Raw genomic sequence first — 22,121 nt, 5'->3', positions numbered from 1 at the left:
ATACAACAAATTGTATGCCACAAGGATGAGTTCTAGGGCTCAGCATTGTACAATTTATACAAATGACTTGGATCAAAGAGACCAAAAGTTGATAATACAAAAATTAATCAGAACATAAGTTATAAGGAGGGCATGAGAAAGCTACAAATTGATATGGACAGGCTAAGTGAGTGAACAAAGATGTGGCAAATTAAGTAAGAGGTGGGAAATGTGAAATTGTTAATTTTGGCAGGAATAGTTTAAAAAATGAATATTATCTGAATGGGAGGATATTTTGGAGCTGAGATGCAGAAGGATCCAGGTATCCTTGAATTGCAAAAGATTAATATACCCTTAAAGAGTTACTAAAAACTAGTAGAATGTTTTTGGTCTTAACTTATTACACTGGAGCAGTTAACCGATTAGCTCCACTACTCTTTGCCTATAGTCTTAAAAATATTAACTTTTCAAGCATTTACCCAATTCTCCTTTCAAAAGTTGCCGATTAACCTGAGTCCGTCACTTTTTCAGGAAGTGCATTTCAGATAATGATAACTCTGCTGATAAGAAACCCTTCCTCTGATTTATTTGCCAATATCTTAAATCAGCCTTCTCAAATCCTACCATTATCCCCTGCCCATCCTCCACAAGAATCCATTCAGAATCTCTCTCTTCCGTAAGTACTTTGGACATCTGCCCCCCAAAAAATTCCTTTCTGGCTTGGAGTCAAAATCCAATAAGTTCCTGGAAGCACCTTGGGATAATAATCACCATTTTCAGTTTTACATGTAGAACAGCTCTGAATGGCACCTTCAGGGTGAAGACACCTTTTCAGCATCATCTCTCCTTTACGTGGTGTATCTTCAACATTCCTAATTAGTCCTAATTGGTAAGGGCTACTCATATTTTATTTGGAAGCGCAAACCAGAAAACAGAGGTTTGTACATTCATTCTTTTGTTTCACAATGCAGAAAGACTTTTTTTTCAAAAAGTAGTTGGATTTGTGAGACATACTGACATCTGGTAGCTTTAAGACAGAAAAGTAACTGCCTGCAACAGCTGATGGATTGGCTTTAGAACAGTTTGTCACAGAATTAACAGGAGGAAAGGCAGTTGGGACTTAAGACTTCCAGAAGGCCTGCTGGCAAGATCACGGTCTCTGTAAGTGAAAAACAAATCATCGACAAAAACTTTAGGAAAAGAGCTGCTAAATTAAGCCAAGACCGAGGTCCAAATCACCAGCTGCAGAACTGAAGACTGCCAAGTTGACAACAATGTGATATCATCGCCAAAAACCATCAAAGAACTGAGAGACAGTTACCTCGTTTTTCTTTTGTAGTTTGGACTCTGATGCACAGATTTTGTGCTTTCTTTTGTCTATATTTATAATCAATGACATGGCTAAAACAAAAATCTGCACATCTCATCTGCTTTGTCCGTACAACAAATGTGAATGAATATGTACTTTGACTTAAAGGGGTATAGTCGAGACATATAGCTTGCATACGAGAACATGACAATCAGTTTTGCCACAAGTTACAGGATATGTTTGTTATCATAAATAGTTCATTTTTCATTGACGAAACCTGGTGAAAGTTTCTTCAATCTTAGATTGTGGTTACAGTCAGGCATTAATCATCGTTGATATTAAGTCTACCCTATGTCATACTTATGACAACCTGTTGAATAGTGCTGCTTGATTTCCAGCACACTACACCAATCAAGGTCATGACATGTATTGTTCACAAGTTAGTTTGGTGAGATGCCAAGCCGTTTTTATCAGGTTGAAGAGTTCTAGGTGAGTATATCATATTCTGATACCTTGGTGTTCCTTATAATGATTTATTTGAAGTAATTATCCAGTATCAGTTACTGCTCAGCATTCTATTATCAGATTCGAAAGGGCATGGAGATCTACAACAGTGTCAATGTAACCAAGTAATAGAACACTGTATCATAAGAAATAACCATTAAAAACTGAAACAGAACAATGCAAAGGGACCTATAGCAATGACTTCACACTACTGCACAAATTCTCAAGTACCAATATATCAGATACTTTTCAGCTGCCAATTTTGAACTCTTATTAATTATTGAGATACCTGCTTGGTCCCTTTTCTTTCCAAACATATCTTGAGTGCAATGATCTGCAGAAAAAGAGAACAACTGTGTCATAAATATGGCATAACAACATACATATTGCTACTTTATTTGAAGAATAAAAATATTTCCGGTTTAAATCGAAGATACAAACAAATTTAACTGCGAGGAGCTGAATGTATTTTCAAGCTCCATCGATTCGATTTTTAAAAATAAAAATTGGTCACAATCGACAGGAGAAACACTTGACAAGTCCACTGAAACAAGCAACAATGATATTCAATGAGCCAGGTAAAGTTTGTCTTCATGAAAACTTTTCACAACAAAATTCTTATTTTTAAGCTGCAATAAACCCAAGGACAAGAATTTTTATCATAATGTAAAATCTCAAAGTAATTTGCAAAGATGTGATAAAGTTAAATTAACACCAAACAATAGAAAGCGATACTGGGGTAGATGGCAAAGAGTTTGGTCAAAAAGGTAGGTTTAATCGGGAAAAGGAGTCAAGAGATGGAGAGCAAGAATTTTAAACAGCAAACTCCACAGCTTCAAGCGCAGGCAGCTGAAGAACTGGTCATCAATAGTGGAGAGTGTGCACACGTAAGCACATACAACTGCTGCTGAACCAACAGAGCAGGAACTGATGAATGCACTCAGTGAATTAAGTGCAATCAGAGTCATGGTCAAGATCATCATCATCCTGAAGACAGTCTGCATACTGCAATGATGGATCAGACTGTAATGCATCTACAGCAATTAATTACAATTTAACACTTCTTGCAACAAGATACATGCTGCAAATGCCTTGTCATTAATTCCCAACTAAATAAAGGAACTCAGCAGATTATTACTTATGCTTTAGATAACATTTATATATTGTACTTATCATATTAGAACTTTTTCAGTGCAAAAACAAGGAAAATGGTCACACCTCACAAGCTAATAATATTCAACAATGACTGAGGAAGTAAAGTTTACAAGAACTGAAGATATTTTTGTGATAGGCCTTACAGGAGTACTTAAAGTGCAAGAATTAAGTGTATGCTGATCTATGCTAATTCTTGTCTCTAAACCCCTCAATATCCATGAAATGGGAAAATCTCAGAAGGTGATTTCCCAAAAAGTTTCCAAAGCAACCATGTTCCATTTTCGTGCTCTTCTATTAAGTATTCAGTGTGGGAGGGGATGTTTTGCTGATCAAAGGAAGCAGTCACTGGAAAGTGCTAAATACTGAAAATCTGATAATCTCCCTCAACAGAACTGCCCTCATGTCAATGAAGCTTCCTGAATAACAGGAAATCAAGAACTTTTAGCTTTGGCAGTTTTGCAAACAGAAAAACAAAGAACCAATAACTTAAGTACTCAAGTTTATGAGAGACCCGATTCGTCTAATCAGCATTGCGTCTGACAAAAGCATGCATTGACATAGGCATTCGACATAGAGACAAAAAGATTAGGAAAGCTAGTCAAAATCGATACAGTAGGACAACTTGCACTCACATAAAATATTTAAGAAAACTTTCAAGTACTTGAAGGAATCCTAAATGCTAAGCTGAAGGAGTTCTTGAGAGATTTAAATTCACATGTTTCATTTCACAACTGGTTTAACCATCTATTTCAAGGCCTAGCCAGACTTGACTCTCCTGGATTATTCCAGGTTGATCCTGGTAACCAAAGATAATATCCATCACAATATCACCTAACACACATGAAGGCGAACCTTTGAGTGTTTGCATTTTTCAAACTATGCATTTAAAATATATCTTCACAAATAATGTGGGGCAAGTCTCGAGATACACATCTATAATCAATACAGATTCATACATCAAAGTTTGGCTGATTTTAAGACAACCATTGCACAAAGTGAAAATGCTACATCAGACTGAAGCTATCACAATCAAACTGCAACTTTCTAATGAGACACATTTGGTTAGAAACGAAGAATGATATGAATTCATAACTTCCACAAACTCAAAATAAACCAAAGCTTTCGTAGCCAATGAAATGCAGTAATCGTTATGTTGTTGGTCTTGATTATGACTCCTTCTACTTTCAAATATATATCACAACATGTATAAAATGGATGGAACAATGGTTATTCCTTTTGTAATACTGCACAATAAAGTGAGACTGGGAGAACTGGTTGAGTCTTCAATGATAAAGGGAAAAAGACGGGGGTTTGGGGGAAGCAGATGAATAAATTATCTCCAGAGATGTTACCTATGTACAAACTTAGAGTTGGTAGGAACACCAAACAGGCTTCAAGTCTACCTTGCAGAAACTAAGGAGGTCTGACAGCGAATGCAGAGAGAGGAAGAGAGTTAAATGTTGCAAGGCCTATGATAATCACTCAGAAAACTGGATTGCAATGTTCTGCATTGCGATACCCTCTGAAATTCCTCATATTTACTGAACCATCTACATGTTGGTCATCTCTTCAAGCAGAGAGTGGCTGTTGCACATATTAGCAAGTCTCAGCTTTGGAAAACAAATTCAGGACTTAAAAATCAGAAGGTGTACTGACAAAAACGAGAACACGATAAGAATAATAAAGCTGGGACCCTTGGGCTCATGTTAAAAGACAGCATCATCACCTGAAATGCACGAAAATAATTCTGCAAGACATTGACCAAATCAGTTCTAACATCTGAATTTGCAAGTAATTTGGACAAAGAAACACCGTCATTGGCTAATTATTCAGACAACAATCTGCAGAAACATGTTCTGATATCAAATTAGAAGACAATTTATCAAAAGGTCATATTTCAGAATAACCACAAGATGGTGCAGAAGAGCTTAGAAACTATGCCTACTGCAGACTCATCCGATGGCAAGTGAAAACCTCAATTCCTTAACACAGAAAAAGGAGGAACTTGATATCATTCAGCAGGCTTCACACAGATCATAAAGGCATGTAGAAACAGGATTTAAATTACAAGATACCACACCCAAGATTGAGTCAGCTGTGACAACTGGACAGTCTGATTCCACAGCTTCTAAAACTTGCAAATATTGTCAACACAAGGTAAAGGTACGCAGAGAAGTACCCCAAATTATCTCCACAGGAAGATCAATCAGGTAAAAATCACAAGCAGTAACACAAGCCACAAAGCGATTATAAGGAAGATGAATTCGCAATCACAGTGGTATTATTATTCTAATTACTACACACAACAAATCTAAATACTTCACAGTATTACTTATTCAATGATTCTAAGAGTTATAATAACAAGTTAATCATTCAGTGTCAACAAATATTATATAAGCAGCTGTTGTTTTGCCCAAGTTTGCATTCTTTTCATTCTATATATTCAATCTGAAGATATAGATGTCACGAACAAAGTGGTTACTGTTCATGCAAGGGGGGTACTGAGAGGCTGAACAATTTGCACCTTCAGTCTCAGATTTATCCTCAGGAACTCTTTGCAAGGGAGGTCACCACCTTAAAAATTCTGGTGCAAGCCAACTCCATCAGCACACAGTGACAGCAAAGCCAATGTGTCTAAACTGGCTCGGCCAAGTCCATCAAATGCATTACAGCTTTAAACCCAAAGACTCCCGTATTAGTGAACCAGCCATTAGGCCACGGCTTCCTGAGCACTCGTTCCCCTGCTACAAGAATATCAGTGCTGAACATACATGGGGCCATGGGGCAAATATAGAGCTTGAAAACCTCCCAAAAGCCAAGGGAAGTTCAATCATAGTGATGACTAAGCCTATATAGAGATAGAATGTGTGATGAGCAGTTCCTCCAGTCATAGTGGCTGTTACAGCTGCTTCACTCCAACATTGCCTTTTTTCTGCTCTGTTGTTCAAGGCACAGAATCTGTGATAAGAAAAGTTTTGGGGAAGGAACCAATAATTGATGGTGCAGGACTAATTACAGTGGCCAGTTTCAGGTGCCGATGACTGTGTGTTTCATAAGGCTGGAGAAATGGGTTATTCAACAAGGTGAGCACCCATCATTGGAAGGTACCTAAACCTTACACATTATGTAACTCAATGCATCACTGTCAAGGTGATCGAACCACTTTAATAGAAGACAGGAAGCACCACATCTCTGACAGTCCATACAAGCGGGTTTTTTGTTATGGGAAAGCATGCAGAGGAGCTGAGACCTTAAATATTTCTGATGTATCGAGGCACAAAAGACAAATAGGTAGATAATGTACGAACTATTTCAGCAGAAGATTATCAGCAACTTACATTCAATGTTTATGCAAGTTTTCAGGAAGCTGCTACTTTTTCACAGTAACAGAAACAATCCCGAGAAAATCATGATTAATGTAGCATCAGATTTACATAAGATATACATTTAACCATTTTACATTGTGAATGCATAATAAAGACAGTATGGAAGATTCATTTGCAATAAAATAAAACATTTTCATGTTAAGTTTCAAATTCAAATGTTTAACAACGTATATATGAATTGTTGATACTTGTGCTTGTTTATCGAAAGAAGAAAATCCTTAAATAAAATAAACACAAAAAAGTAATGCTACTAAATGATTACATCTTTTAAGAAGTGAGAACAAAAGAAAAGCCCTGCAAATTAGAAAGTGGTCCTCAAGAAAATCTTACAAAGATGCTATCTAAAACAAATTTCTCAGACCTGTTTCCAGTCGAGATATGAAGACAGCTGATGGTGGGGAAAACACTTGCTGACAGCCATGACCTCTAGAGACTCTCTGGAAGGACATCGCAAGAGATGATCAAAAAACACCAAGCTCAGCTGGCTGACAAGAGAGCCCAGAAAAAACAGAGGGTAACAAATCGTGCCCTTAGCCCACTGTCTTCCTCTGCAGCAAATGCAGCCAGATGCCACAAGAGGCCAGAGTTACACCAGGGCAATGTTTAACAGAGTCAACTACCATGGTCGTCTTATCAGATGGATGTTGACAAATCTTCTCACATTAAACAAAACAAATACATCTTCCACACATGATAGCATTGAAACTAGAGACAACCATTCAAAAGATCTATTTTTGACTCCATCTTAAAAGCAAGTTCATCACTGATAAACTGGTTTCTAGCCCAACGGTCGGGAGACGAAGATTGCTCAAGTGCCCTCTGAATAACCTTTGTACCCTTTTCAATTCAATCTTTTTGCCCCTTGCCTGTGTTCTAATGTTTTCAACAAATTATTCCTGAAATGGCTAGTTTCATAGAAAAGATCTAGTTTCCATAGCAGCATAGACTATAATCAGGGTGTAAAGTTAAACAAACTGGAAGGAGGACTAAGGAGGATTAAGGAACTGTTAAATGCTTTTGAGTTTGGCCGAGGCAGAAACACTTCGCACATGAAACAATCCTTGAATCTGAATCTGAAGTGTGTATGTCTACGGATCAAGCACTGAAAAGAGAGAAAGAATTGGAAAGCTAGTTTCAGCTGGTATGAACCAAAATGGAACAAATGGATTCCTTCCTTGTGTGCTACAATTTTTTTATGATTGCAAAGTTGACATTTACAACTTTTAAATGTTACAAGTTGACAGTTTTCTTGCAATACAATTTGACAATTTATTCAGTCTACTGCATGAGATTGGGAACAGTCACACAGGACATATCCCCTGTGCAAAATTGGCAGTAGTCTTAAAAAAAGAGCTGATATTTAATCCCGAATTCAAAATTAAAAATGAGCTTTCAAATTGCTACATTAATTGAAGAAATTGAGACTTTTGTGAGATATCTGTTAAGTCATGCACTAAAACTGCAGTGGAATTGTACTAAGTAAATTGTACTAAATTAGCAAGGAACAGAAATCCAGGATCAGAATCAAGTGGGAACATAGAAATAGGAGCCCGGGTCACTCAATCCATAAAACCCGAAGACACAGGAGCAGAAATGAGGCCAATCGTCCCATCTGGTCTGCTCCATCATTCAATCATGGCTGATGGGTTTTTCAACCCTATTTTCCCACTTTCTCCCTGTAACCTTTGATCCCCTTGGCAATCAAGAACTTATCTGTTTTAAATATATTCTATGACCTGACTTTACAGCATTCTGCAGGCATGAATTCCACAGATTCACCACTCTCTGGCTGAAGAGGTTTCTCCTTATCTCGTTTCTGAAAGGTCTTCCTGAAGGCTATGCCCTCGGGTCCTCATCTCTCCTGTCAATGGAGACATCTTCCTGACGTCCACTCTGTCCAGGCCATTCAGTATTGTGAAAGTTTCAATCAAATCCTCCCCATCCTTCAAAACTCCATCTTGTCTCGTCCCAGAGTCCTCATATGTTAAGCCTTTCATTCCTGCGACCATTCTTATGAACCTTCTCTCGACCTGCTATGGGGCCAATTCAACCACCCAGAGATAAGATGAGCCAAAAATTACTCTCAATTTTTTACTTGTGGACTGGCCAGAGTCGTATAAAGCCTCAGAAGTATGTTCCAGTCCTCTCGAGATGAATGATAACACATTGTATTTGCATTCCTAATTACCAACTCAACCTGCAAGTTTACCGAAATAGAAACCTGGGTGAGGACTCCCAAGGCAAAATTGAGGACTGGAGATGCTAGAGATCAGAGACAGAAAGTGAGGCGCTGGAAAAGCACAGCAGGTCAGGAGCAGGAGAGTCGATGTTTACAACATAAGCCCTTTGTCAGGTGTGTGTGTGTGTGCGCGTGCGTGGGGTGTGGGGTGTGGGGTGGAGCTGCTGACAGATAAATGGGACAGCATGGGCCTGGGTGGGAAGAAAGTGACTTGGAAGGCAATAGCTTGATGAAGGTAGGGGTGATGGTGACAGTGGAGGGTGGAGCGGATAGGTGGGAAGGAAGATGGACAGGTAGGATAGTGCCGAGTTGGAGGGTTGGATCTGGGATAAAGTGGGGGAAGAGGAGATGAGAAAACTGGTGAAATCGACATTGATGCTGTGTGGTTGGAGGGTTCTAAGACAGAAGATGAGGCATTCTTCCTCCAGCTGCAGATGGCTTGGATTTGGCGGTGGACGATGCCCAGGACTTACATGTCCTTGGCGGAATGGGAGGGGGAGTTGAAGTGGTCGGCTACAGGGGAGTGAGGTTGTTTGGTGCGTCTGTCCCAGAGATGTTCTCTGAGATATTGGGCAAGTGGACATCCTGTCTCATCAATGTAGAGGAAACCACATCAAGAGCAACGGATACAGTAGATGACGTACTTGGATGTGCAGGAAAATGTCTGCCAGATGTGAAAGAATCCTTTGGGGCCTTGGACGAAGGTGAGGGGGGAGGTGTGGGTGCAGGTTTTGCCCCTCATATGGTGCCAAGGGAAGGTGTCAGGAGTGGAGGGTGGGTTAGTGTGGGGTGTGGACCTAACAAAGGAGTCAAGGAGGGAATAATCTATGGAATGCTGATGTGGGCGGTGAGGGAAAGAGATTTCTGGTGGTGGGGTCTGACTTTAGGTGGCAGAAATGGCAGAGGATGATCTGGAGATTGGTAAGTAAGGACCAGGGGGCTTCTATCCTTGTTGCAGCTGGAGAGTGGGGTTCAAGGGCGGTGGTGCAGGAAATAGATGAGATGCACTGGAGAGCAATGTTGACCACGTGGGAGGGGAAATTGCAGTCCTTGAAGTAGGGGGCCTTCTGGGATGTTCTGGAGTGAAATTGCTCCTCCTGGGAGCAGATGCGATGGGGGTGGTGGAATTGGGAGTAAGGCATAACATTTTTAGTGGGGGGGAAGAGGGGAGTGTCCAGGTAGCTGCGCAAGTCAGTGGGTTTGAAGTACATGTGTATAGAGTCAAAAGTCCCTTTGCACTTCAGTTTCCTCAATTTTCTCATTTAAAAAAAGAGTTCATTCTCCACCCCCCCAAATCTGCTTACCAAAGTGCATGACCTCACACTTTCCCACGTTGTAGGCCTTCTGTCACTTCTTTCTAAAGAAGGGCTCATGCCCGAAACGTCGATTCTCCTGTTCCCTGGATGCTGCCTGACCTGCTGCGCTTTTCCAGCAACACATTTCCAGCTCTGATCTCCAGCATCTGCAGACCTCACTTTCTCCTTCTGTTACTTCTTTGCCCACTTTCCAAACCACTTTCTGCAGCTTCCCTGCCTCCTCAATTCTCTTGGCCTCTCCGCTTAGATTAGATTACTTACAGTATGGAAACAGGCCCTTCGGCCCAACATGTCCACACCAACCCGCCGAAACAGAACCCGCCCAGACCCATTCCCCTACATTTACCCTTTCACAAACACTACGGGCAATTCAGCATGGCCAATTCACCTAACCTGCACATCTTTGGACTGTGGGAGGAAACCGGAGCACCCAGAGGAAACCCACGCAGACACGGAGGGAATGTGCAAACTCCACACAGTCAGTCGCCGGAGGTGGGAATTGAACCCGGATCTCTGGCGCTGTGAGGCAGCAGCACTAACCACTGTGCCATCGTGCCGCCCATCTGCAAACTTAGTCAGAATGCCCTCAGTTCCTTCATCCAGATCATTACTGTATCAAGTGGAAAGTTGTGGTCCCAAAACCAACTCTTGTGGAATTCCACTTGTCACCAGCTTCCATCCTGAGAAGGACCCTTTCACCCCCACTTCTCTGCCTCCTGCCAGACAGCCAATCTTCTATCCATGCTAGTACCTTGCCTTTTACAACATGGGCTCTGATTTTACACAGCAGCCACCAATCGACACCTTATCAAAAGCCTACTCGAAGTCCAGAGAGGTAGCAGCTTTTGGTTCTCATTAGTCTAACCTGCACATTACCTCCTCAAAGAATTCTCACAGATTTGTCAGGCATGATCTCCCCTTGATGAAACCATGTTAATCTGCCCTATTTTACCATACACTTCCACGTATTCAGAATGCTCATCAGTCACAATTGGTCTCCAAAATCTTACCAATGACTGACGTCAGGCTAATCAGCTTATAATTTCCCATCTTTTGCCTTGCTCCCTTCTTACTCTCAGAACTGGCAGCAAGAAAGACTTTCAGTACATAAATGAATTTGTAATTCTGCCTAGATGGTCTAATATCACTGTTGCTAAAAATTAATTGACTCTATCTTTCAAATCTACAATGTCACTGACTGAGATTGGAGTCCTGAGATAACGAACTCAAATACAGCATTGAAAAGAAACTCAGGCACTGGAACTGAAACAGTATTTAGGTTCAGTAAAAGAAATAGCATGGTTTGCATTCTTCTTCGAAGGATCAGCTTTAGAAAATATTCCCTGGATACATAAAAGCAAAGGCCAGCAACAGTTCAAGGATGCAACAACTTTAGTATTTATAGAGGAAAATCATCAGATCATGGCATGAAGGCACTGATGTTAAGATAGACAATAGGATACTCACTTGTTTATAACAAACTGTCAATACTTGGTTATCCGTTTCCCCATCCCCACCTACCCCCCAGTCGAAGCAAAACATTCATACACAGTGTAGTTTTACCTCCATCTTTATTGCGGGCCTTGGAGGGAGAAAGAACAATTGCCCATGTGCACAGAGACAGGAGTTCACGGTCTTCTCTGGAACAGCAGTCTCTCAATGAACTAGTCATTTAACAGTGAGGAGCAGATAAAGCAACATACATACCGATTGGGGGACCGTTACAATCAATGAGCATCAACAATAAAGATTAAGCCATCTACTGTTACACAACGAATAACTGGTTTCACATAATGAATACTTTTCACCTTGTTAAACTGACCTCACAAATTGAATGCTTCCAATATTGTTAAATGGCTCTACATAATTAATGCTTTTCCATCTTGTTTACCCATTACCCTTGCCTCCAGCACCCCATTGTGAACGTAAGTTATCTGATCTCAGTCACGCTCAGCTGAACCTCTTGTTTCACAAAACTCAGAACTTAACTCTTTCCCTGCCTGCTTCGACATCACAAAAATTGAAGTCCATGATTTTAATTGTACAATAAAGGCTTTTGGAGCCCACCAAGTTAAAGCAGCCATGACTTTATTCCAAAGAGACCAGAGGGTAACAGCATCTGTCTTTCTTGCTTGAAGATGACAGGGTTGAGTGTTCACCAATTCATTAAGAGATTCGGCCATCATCATGGAGCCATATGCAAAAGGTGTTCCAAACACTCCCAGGAAGTTTAAGGAACAAGTCAGACTCTCACCAAAATCAATTCGGCAAAAGTGAGAACTACAGATGCGAGAGATTAGAGGTGAGAGTGTGGTGCTGCAAAAGCGCAGCAGATTAGGCAGCATCCGAGGAGCAGGAAAATTCCTGATGAAGGGCATTTGCCTGAAGAATCGATTTTCCTGCTCCTCTTGATGCTGCCTGACCTGTTATGCTTTTCTAGCACCACACTCTCGACTCTCACCAAAACCAGTGTGTCTCCAGAACACAAATTATCTGGATTCCTCTTAAAATCGTTGAGAGCCTCAGTGCTGACAAATGGCAGCTCTCGTGGGACTGAAATCATGTGTTATTGCCAAACTGCAAACAATTATTTCTCTTTTCAGCTTGATGAACTTTGGGAAAACTTTGTAGGTGAACATGAGCATCTCAGCCCACATTCAGCCAAGTGAAGCAAGCAGTTCATACAGCATACTGGACAAATTTCTAGTTGGGGCGAGGAGGAGACAACAATCTTTCAAATATCAAATCTGTGTTGATCATGATTGTTTGCCTTGTTAGTGTGCAAGACCCCAATGCAAACCTTAAGAGGAATAAACGATGCTGCTTTTAGATTCAGTTCAAGGGCTGTTGCCAACATCAAAGATCACACGACACCAAGTAATAGTCCAACAGGTTTATTTGAAATCCCAAATTTTTGAAGCCCTAAGCTACTGCCTGAAGCAGCAGCAGGGGGTCCGAAAGCTTGCACTTTCAAATAACCTGTTGGGCTATAGCCCAGTGTTGAATGATTTTTGACTTTGTCCACCCCAGTCCAACACCGGCACCTCCACATCATTTTGTCAATATGACACACCAACTTGTATGACGATGTAAAAGATGATTAAAGAAATTCAACGCCACTTCTAACACATCCTCAACAAAGAAAGTTGGCCAAGCATACCTATTATGATTGCATATAAAACTTTCAGAAACACCCTGTATCACTAGAACAACAGATTACCGAGCAACAAACGCAACAGGATTTTTATTTTCCATCTATTTCAATTAATCTGTTATCTTTATGTATCTTCTGTCATGTAATCACAAAGCAACTAAAACACAACCACAATAACTTGTAAATACAACATACATAGCTCAGAAGCTAAATGCGCCATCAATCAATCGTGCAACTATACCCAAGTCATATTTACACTCAGCCTCATGCTGTAGGTAGTGCATGCTCAGGCTTTCTTTGTCTTTGTGCATTATACAGAAATGTAGACTTGGGAAATATTGACAACTTTAAATGCTCACAGCAATCTTACATAGTTGTGAAGTTGTTGGTACCAACAGATACTGCCTGAGAAGTTTGGATTTATTCAACAATGAAGCAAAAGTTCTGACCTTTCAAGGCTCCAAAATTCAAATGAGATGAACTAGCAAGAAAAATGTCCACACTACAGAGGTGGTATTATTGGATGTCTGAAAATGGTATACATTTCGATAAATTCCCAGGACCTCATTAGGTGTACTCTAGAATTCCGTGCGAATCTAGAGAAATGTCTGCTGGGCTCCTTGCTGAGATGTTTGGATCATCGATTGTCCCAGATGAGGTGCCACAAGACGTGGTGCCACTATTGAAGAAAGGTGGGAAGGAAAAGCCAGGGAACTATTCAGCGGTGAATCTTACATAGGTAGTGGACACGCTGTTGGAGGGAATCCTGAGGGACAGGATTTACATGCATTCGATAGGCAAGGACCGATTCAGCATAGTCAATATGGCTTTGTCTCACAAACTTTTTTGAAGTAGTAATGAAGAGGATTGATGAGGGAAGAGTTGTGGACGTGATCTAAATGGACTTCCGAGTCAAAACATGTGGTGCTAGAAAAGTAAAGCAGGTCAGTCTGCCCAAGCAGCAGGTCAGTCTGCCCAAGCAGCAGACCAGTCAATGTTTCTGGCATAAGCCATTCATCAGGGATGTACATTCAGGTTTATGCCTGAAACATCGACTCTCCTGCTCTTCGGATGCTGTCTAACCTGCGGTGCTTTACTAGTGCCACTCTTTCAACTCTTGACTCTCCAATATCTGCTGTTCTCACTTGCTCCTACGTGGACTTAGCAAGGTGTTCAACAACGTTCCTCATGGTAGACTGCAGGGTTGGGAGGTGCAGCTGTACAGGACATTGGTTAAGCCGCTTTTGGAGTACTGTGTGCAATTCCGGTCTCCCTCCTACAGAAAGGATGTGGTGAAACTTGAAAGGGTCCAGGAAAGATGGACAAGGATGTTGTCAGGGTTGGGGTATTTGAGCTAAAGGGACAGGCTGATTAGACGAGGGTTGGTTTCCTTGGAGCGTCAGAGGCTGAGGGCTGACCCTATACAGGTTTATAAAATCATGTGGGGCATGGATAGGGTAAATAGACAAGGTCTTTTCCCTATGGTGGGGGAGTCCAGAATTAGACGCCATAGGTTTAAGGTGAGAGGGGAAAGATATAAAAATGGACCAAAGGGGCAACATTTTCATGCAGAGGGTGGTGCGTGTATGGAATGAGCTGCCAGAGGAAGTGGTGGAGGCTGGTACAATTACACCATTTAAAAGGCATCTGGATGGGTGAATGAATATGAAAGGTTTAAAAGGATATGGGCCAAGTGCTGGCAAATAGGACTAGATTATTTTACGATACCTCGACAGCATGGACGAGTTGGACCAAAAAGTCTGGTTCTCTGCTGTGCATTTCTGTGACTCTAAATACAGTTGAAAATGTAAATTAGTACATTAAGTATTAAAGATGCACTCCATGGAATCACGTTTTTTTAAAAACTATTTGCTGTCCCCGCCGCCCCCCACTTCATAATCTAGAATAGCTATTTTTTGAAATTATAGACCTAACCTTCAAATTCAAAATGGAATCGAGTAGCTACTCAATAACTGTCCAAGCATGAAATTTATTTTTTTTTGTAGGGTCTCTCATGAGAGTTCAGGTTCAAGTCCCAACTGCCAACTGCCATGAAGGTGCCATTACACTTCCAAACAGATTGATAAAATCAGGTTGGAAGTTTGCTCGCTGTGCTGGTAGGTTTGTTCTCAGACGTTTTGTCACCATGCTAGGTAACCTCATCAGTAAGCCTCCGGTGAAGCACTGGTGTTCTGTCCCACTCGCTGTTTGCGTGTCTTGGTGTGTTGTGGTGGGTGATATCACTTCCAGTTCTGTTTCTGAGAGATTGGTAAACGGGGTCCAAATTGAGGTTGTTAAATGGAATTCCAGTTTGAATGCCAGGTTTCCAGGAATTCCCATGCACGTCTTTGTTTAGCCTGTCCCAGGATGGATGTCTTGTCCCAGTTGAACTGGTGTCCCTCTTCGTCTATGTTTACGGATACCAGTGATAGTTAGTCATGTCCTTTGGTGCTCAAAAAAATCCTGGTGGCTAGCCTTCCTGCCTGTCTGTCCAATGTAATGTTTGTTGCAGTCCTCGCAAGGTATTTTGTATATGACGTTCGTTCTGCTGGCTGTTGGTACGGGGTCCTTTAAATTCCTCAGGAGCTGTTTCAGTGTGGTGGTAAGTTAGTGGGATACAATGACGCCTAGGGGCCGGAGTGACCTGGCCGTCATCTCAGATGTCTTTGATGGACAGCAGAGTGGCAAGAGTCTATGAGCGTGTTGTGTCTTCCTGCTAAGGTTTGTTTGCAGGAATCAGTGGACTGCTCTTACCAGGTACCCCTTGCTTGTGAATACGTTGCAAAGGTGTTTTTCCTTGGCTTCTCAGAGTTCCTGAGTACTGCATTGTGTTGTGACTCATTTAAATAATGTCCTGATGCAGTTCCGTTTCCGGGTGTTGAGATGATTGCTCCTGCAGTTAAGTACCTGGTCCGTCTCTGTGACTTTGCTGTAGACACTGGTCTGCAGCTCTCCAGTTGCTTTTTGTTCTACTGTGACATCTAGGAAAGGGAGTCTGCTATTGTTAATTTCCTCTTGGTGAACTTTATACCGGTAAGGATGTTGCTTATGTGTTTGTGGGTTCCTTCTAATTTGTTGCATTTTGTGATTAAATCACTGGTATCCATGCACACAGACGATGAGGGACACCAGTTCGACCAGGACAATAAATGCATCACTGAACTGGCTAAACAAAGACATGCACGGGAATTCCTGGAGGCCTGGCATACAAATCGGAACTCCATTAACAAACATATCAATTTGGACCCCATTTACCAATCTTTCAGAAACAGAACTGGAAGTGATATCACCCACCACAACAGACCAAGACACAAACAGTAAGTAGAACAGGCCACCAGCACTTCATCGGAGGCTCACTGATGAGGTTACCAAGCATGGTGACGAAACGTCTGAGAACAAATCTACCAGCTCACGAGCAAACTTAGAAACTGAGGCACAACCTGAACTACAAATCTTCTCCAAAATCACAGACTGATAAAATATAAGTATATTTTACAAAACCCTCCCTGAAAGCTGCACAAAATTAACATTACTATTTTAAAAAACGTCCTCAGGTCCTGTTTGGGCTTAGAGTCAAAGAGTCATAGAGATGTACAGCATGGAAACAGACTCTTGGGTCCAATCCATCCAAGCTGACCAAATATGCCTACCCAATCTACTCCCACCTGCCAGTACCCAGCCCATATCCCTCCAAACTCTTCCAATTCATATACTCATCCAAATGCCTCTTAAATGTTGCAACTGTACCAGCCTCCACCACTTCCTCTGGCAGCTCATTCCATACATGTAGCACCCACTGCGTGAAAAAGTTGCCCCTGAGGTCTCTTTTATGTCTTTCCCCTCTCACCCTAAACCTATGCCCTCTTTTCAACAAGAAGGTGATTCACTCCAAGACACTTGTGCAAAATCACCTGGAGTGCTTGAAAGCTTGAGGAAATGGTTCCTTTTTATGATGGGTGACACATCACTTCGACAAGTATCAGCAGATTCTGTGTTGGTACAGGACATCACAAGGATCTAGGTTTCACACGGCATGAAAACACATTTTAAATTTGATCATAAAATGATAGTTTTTTTTCCCCCTCCTCAGCCTGGAAAGCAATCAACAGATGAGATAAACTCGGTCACCCCACCACCTTTTATCTGTTAACTATCTAATATCAAAGAATTGAAGCAAGCTCATGGATAATAATTTTACTTCCAGCTGCTACCTTGAGAATGAAAGGAAGATTTGGCTTCGACCACAAAAGTGGTCAATATTATTATCGCAGATTAAGTGGAAAAGGCCTCTGGAAAAACATTTGAAGCATTAATTTTTATCTAAAAATGAATTAATTAATTGAAGTACCAAGGAGGCTATAGGTCGAAAGCACTTGCACCGAATCAATGACTCAAGGGAGAATCACTTTTCCTTTTTGGCAAATGAAAGACAAGTATTTGCTGTGTAAGTAACATAAAATTACTTAACCTGATATCAATCCCTTGGCTTATGTTTTTTTGCTGATTTCCTGCTGCAAATGATACCTTCAAACAACTTGTATTGAGCCCAAAATTTCACTTTCGTAATTTTGAGGGATGAATTCCTCATATTCAAATTTATGTATCAGTACTTCTCAAGGGACTAGAATCTTTACTGACAAAATATGAATTTGATTTCATTGTTTTCCAGAATTGCGTCATTCGCTCACTGTCTTTCTCACTGCAGATCAGTAGAGCTTTCGTATTACAATAAAATTGTTTTAGTTTGGAGTTATTAAATCCAGAAATCTAACAAAACACAAATAAACCATCCTTCATTCTATACAAAAGTACAAAACACAATCTATAACACCACCAAGCATTTCATCCAGAATGTTATAAGAAAATCACACAATAGCCGCACCATTTAAACTAATGGGGCCTGAATCACATTATAAACAATACAGGTAAGGTAAGTAACAGATGTCATGTAAGTAACTACAAATAACAGTCTAAATTCTTCAATCACATTAAAGCCAATTCACATTGAGGAAATGTGCATTATAGCAGAACCAACTGTATTTTCTTCCTTGCTGGAAGTCGCCGTTCAAGAATCTTTTGGATGATGCTTTTTATAAATTTGTGTTTGGTCTAAGTAGCCCAGCCCTTTCATAGAATCCCACTGTAGAAAACAGGGCCAGAGATATGACAGTTCTTTACAAAAGGTGCCCAAAAGGATCTCCCCCACCAAGCTTTTCACTCCACAACTAGACAGATTCATCCTATCGACACAACAAATCATAAAGCTAATTCACAACAAAAACATGGACAAAGAAATGGTTAATAACTTAAACGGTGTTACTTTGGAGCATGGAACAGTTTCACATCAACTCAGAAAAATTGGTGCAAATATCTGAACAGGAGCTTGCAGAAAATATCTCGTTTGTTTGTTTTGTTGGAATCAAATGTGGAGAAATATCGAAGTTCACATTTCTCTAAAGTGATAACAGAAATTTTAACGTCAATCAAAAGTTAAAGCATAGTTAACAAAAAGGGAGAAAAAGAAAAACAACATGGAACATCAAGTCATTTAATTAATGTTTCCCAGGACAAAAGTTACGGTACTGCAAATTCCTGGTAGTAGTAGCAAGCTTTTCACTGAACATGCCGAACTACTATTGTGATATTGAACTATTACAGTCATAGAGATGTACAGCTGGGATACAGACCCTTCAATCCAAGTCATCCACACCGACCTGATATCCCAACCCAATAGAGTCCAATTTGCCAGCACTTGGCGTATATCTCTCCAAACCCTTCCTATTCATATACCCGTCCAGATGCCTCTTAAAATGTTGCATTTGTACCAGCCTCCACCACTTTTGCTGGCAGCTCATTCCATACACACATCACCCTCTGCATGAAAACAATTGCCCGTAAGGTCCCTTTTATATCTTTCCCCTCTCACCCAAAATCTATGCCCTCTAGTTCTGGACTCCCTAACCCCAAGGAAAAGACTTCGTCTCTTTGTTCTATCCATGCCCCTCATGATTTTATAAACCTCTATAAGGTCACCCTTCAGCCTCCGATGCTCCAGGAAAAACAGCCCCAGCCTATCCAGCCTCTCCCTCTTACTCAAATCCTCCAACCCTGGCAACGTCCTTGTAAATCTTTTCTGAACCCTTTCAGATTTCACAACATCCTTCCAGTAGGAAAGACATCAGAATTGTATGCAATATTCCAAACTTGGCCGAACCAATGTCCTGTACAGATGCAACATGACCTCCCAACTCCTATACTCAATCCTCTGACCAATAAAGAAAAGCACACCAAACGCTTTCTTCACTATCCTATCTACCTTTGACTCTACTTTCAAAGAGCTATGAACCTGCACTCCAAGGTCTCTTTGTTCAGCAACACTCCCTAGGACCTTACCGTTAAGTGGACAAGTCCTGCTAAAATTTGCTTTCCCAAAATGCAGCACTTCGCATTTATCTAAATTAAACTCCATCTGCCACTCCTCAGCCCACTGGCCCATCTGATGAAGGTCCTGTTGTAATCGGAGGCAACTTTTTTATCTGTCCACTACACCTCCAATTTTGGTGTCATTTGCAAACTTAGTAACTGTACTTATGTTCACATCCAAATCATTTATATAAATGCCAAAAAGTAGTGGAACAGCACCGATCCTTGTGGCAGTCCACTGGTCGCAGGCCTCCAGTCTGAAAAACTAATCTCCACCACAACCCTGTCTTCGACCTTCAAGCCAGTTCTGTATCCAAATGGCTAGTTCTCCCTGCATTCCTTGCTAACCAGTTTCCCATGGGGAACCTTTACAAACTTTATTGAAGTCCATATAGATCATGACCACTGCTCTGCCCTGATCAGTCCTCTTAGTTACTTCCTCAAAAAACTCAATCAAGTTAGTGAGACATGATTTCCCACACACAAAGCCATGTTGACTATCTCTTATCAGTCCTTGCCTTTCCAATACGTGTAAATCATGTCCCTCAGCATTCCCTCCAACAACTTGCCCACCACCGACGTCAGGCTCACCAGTCTCTAGTTCCCTGGCTTGTCTTTACCAACTTACTTAAACCATATCTTCCATGCCCTTCTCCACAGTAAATACTGATGCAAAATACTCATTGAGTATCTTCCCCAACTCCTGCACCTCCATACAAAGGCTGCCTTGCTGATCTTTGAGGGATTCTATTCTCTCCTTAGTTACGCTTTTGTCCTTAATGGATTTGTAAAATCCTTTGGATTCTCTAACTATATTTGCCAAAGCTACCTCATGTCCCCTTTTTGCCCTCCTAATTTCCTTAAGTATACTCCTATTGCCTTTACACTCTTCTAAGGATTCACTCGATCTATCCTGTCTAGATCTGACATATGTTTCCTTCTTTTTCTTAACGAAACCATCAATTTCTCGAGTCATCCAGAATTTCTTTTCACCCTAACAGGAATATACTGTCTCTGGACTCTCGTTATCTCATTTCTGAAGACTTCCCATTTACCAGCCATCCCTTTACCTGCCAATACCTGATCCAATCAGCTTTTGAAAGTTCTTGCTTAAGACCATCAAAATTAGCCTTCCTCCAATTTAGAACTTCAACTGTTAGATCTGGTCTATCCTTTTCCATCACTATTTTAAAATGAATAGAATTATGATCGCTGGCCCCAAAGTGCTCCCCCACTGACACTTCAGTCAACGGCCCAACCTTATTTCTCAAGAGTAGTTCACGTTTTGCACGTTCTCTAGTAGGTACATCCACATACTGACTCAGAAAATTTTCTTGTACACACTTAACAAATTCCTCTCCATCTAAACCCTTAACACTATTGCAGTCCCAGTCTATGTTCGGAAAGTTAAAATCCCCTACCATAACCAGCCTATTATTCTTATAGATAACTGAAATCTCCTTTCAAATTTGTTTTGTAAAAGATGTGCAACCTGGAATGAGGCTCAGTGAAGAGCAAAACAAACTATTTCACGCTAAATGTGATGACTTATGAGGGAAGCAGTTATTTAAATATCTGTTGGGCTACAAACAAAATTAGGGTTTTGAATAACAATCTGGGAAGGCCACTTAAAAGTTAAATGATCAAAGGTGACTTCAAAATAACCAGACACAGAGTGATGCATATATTTAGATCAGGCATGCTCAACCTCTTCACTTGACATGACCCATTAACTCAGTGGAAGAGGAGATTGTCTTCATTTAATAGGTTAACAGAAAACAACACATTTGCTCTTTACAATTTAGTTGCTACAAAAATAAAGCATGTGAACTGCCATTTCATACATGAACTAAACTATGAATCAATTGCAAGGAGTCAAAGAGCAAAGTGACTCATTTCTCTATAGCAAATGCCAAGAGTCTGAGATCACAGGACCAAGTCAAAATCATGCTGAAATCACACAAAAGAAATCAATTGTTGCTTATGTTAACTTTTAAACAACCACTTGATTTTACATAATTATTTTCAGATGCCCTTTGTGTGTGAATATAGAGAGCATGGTTAGTCTGCTTGCACATGATACCAAAATAGGTCATTTAGTGGATAGTGACGAAAATTATCTCAGAGTACAATGGGAACTTAATCAGATGGGCCAATGGATCGAGGAGTGGCAGATGGAGTGTAATTTCGATAAATGTGAGGTGAAGCATCCTTCCTAAAGTGTGATATGCACAACTGCTCATGCTAACACTAGCAATGGTCTAACCAGGGCTTTGTATATTTGAAACATGTCTTTTTTGTATTTCAGAGTAGCAAGTCTTCGGAATTCTCTACCCAGCAGGGCAGTGGAAGCTCAGTCTTAGAGAGATTTAAAATGGAGGGTATCCATTCTTTGACGATCAACGATGGAAAAAGTTTGGAGATAGTGTGGACAAAAGGCATTGACGTGTTTAATCAGCCATGATCATATTAAATGGTGGAGCAAGCTCAATAGCCTGAATGGCCTACTCCTGTCCCTAAGGTTCTTAGGAAATCTAAATGCCCACACATACAAAAGAGAGCATTTCATAAGCCTTCCTGGTGATTTTCTGTGTCGGCTCATAATTTATGAATGATCTATGCACCTGGATTCACACGGCTTTTTGGCCACTCAATG

At 40.8% G+C, this 22,121-nt stretch overlaps 1 protein-coding gene across 4 annotated transcripts in view; it reads right to left on the bottom strand.

The window, feature by feature from the left end:
• The window catches only part of LOC122551398 (double-stranded RNA-specific editase 1-like), a 322,044-nt gene that overhangs the window by 228,756 nt on the left and 71,167 nt on the right, over window positions 1-22,121 (bottom strand). For 3 of the 4 annotated variants that reach the window (XM_043693228.2, XM_043693225.2, XM_043693226.2), the window contains exon 2: window positions 2,082-2,126. In XM_043693228.2, coding sequence (XP_043549163.1) covers window positions 2,082-2,126 — 45 coding nt within the window. Of the gene's footprint in view, window positions 1-2,081; window positions 2,127-22,121 lie in introns of those variants that run through there. The other variant, XM_087988848.1, reaches the window with a different exon arrangement.

The sequence above is a fragment of the Chiloscyllium plagiosum genome, unplaced genomic scaffold (genome assembly GCF_037043375.1).
Source record: "Chiloscyllium plagiosum isolate Xiang-an unplaced genomic scaffold, Cpla_swu_hap1 HiC_scaffold_7, whole genome shotgun sequence".
NCBI lineage: Eukaryota > Metazoa > Chordata > Chondrichthyes > Orectolobiformes > Hemiscylliidae > Chiloscyllium > Chiloscyllium plagiosum.
The sequence above is the reverse complement of the archived record's forward strand: the minus strand, read 5'-3'. Positions and strand labels throughout refer to the sequence as shown.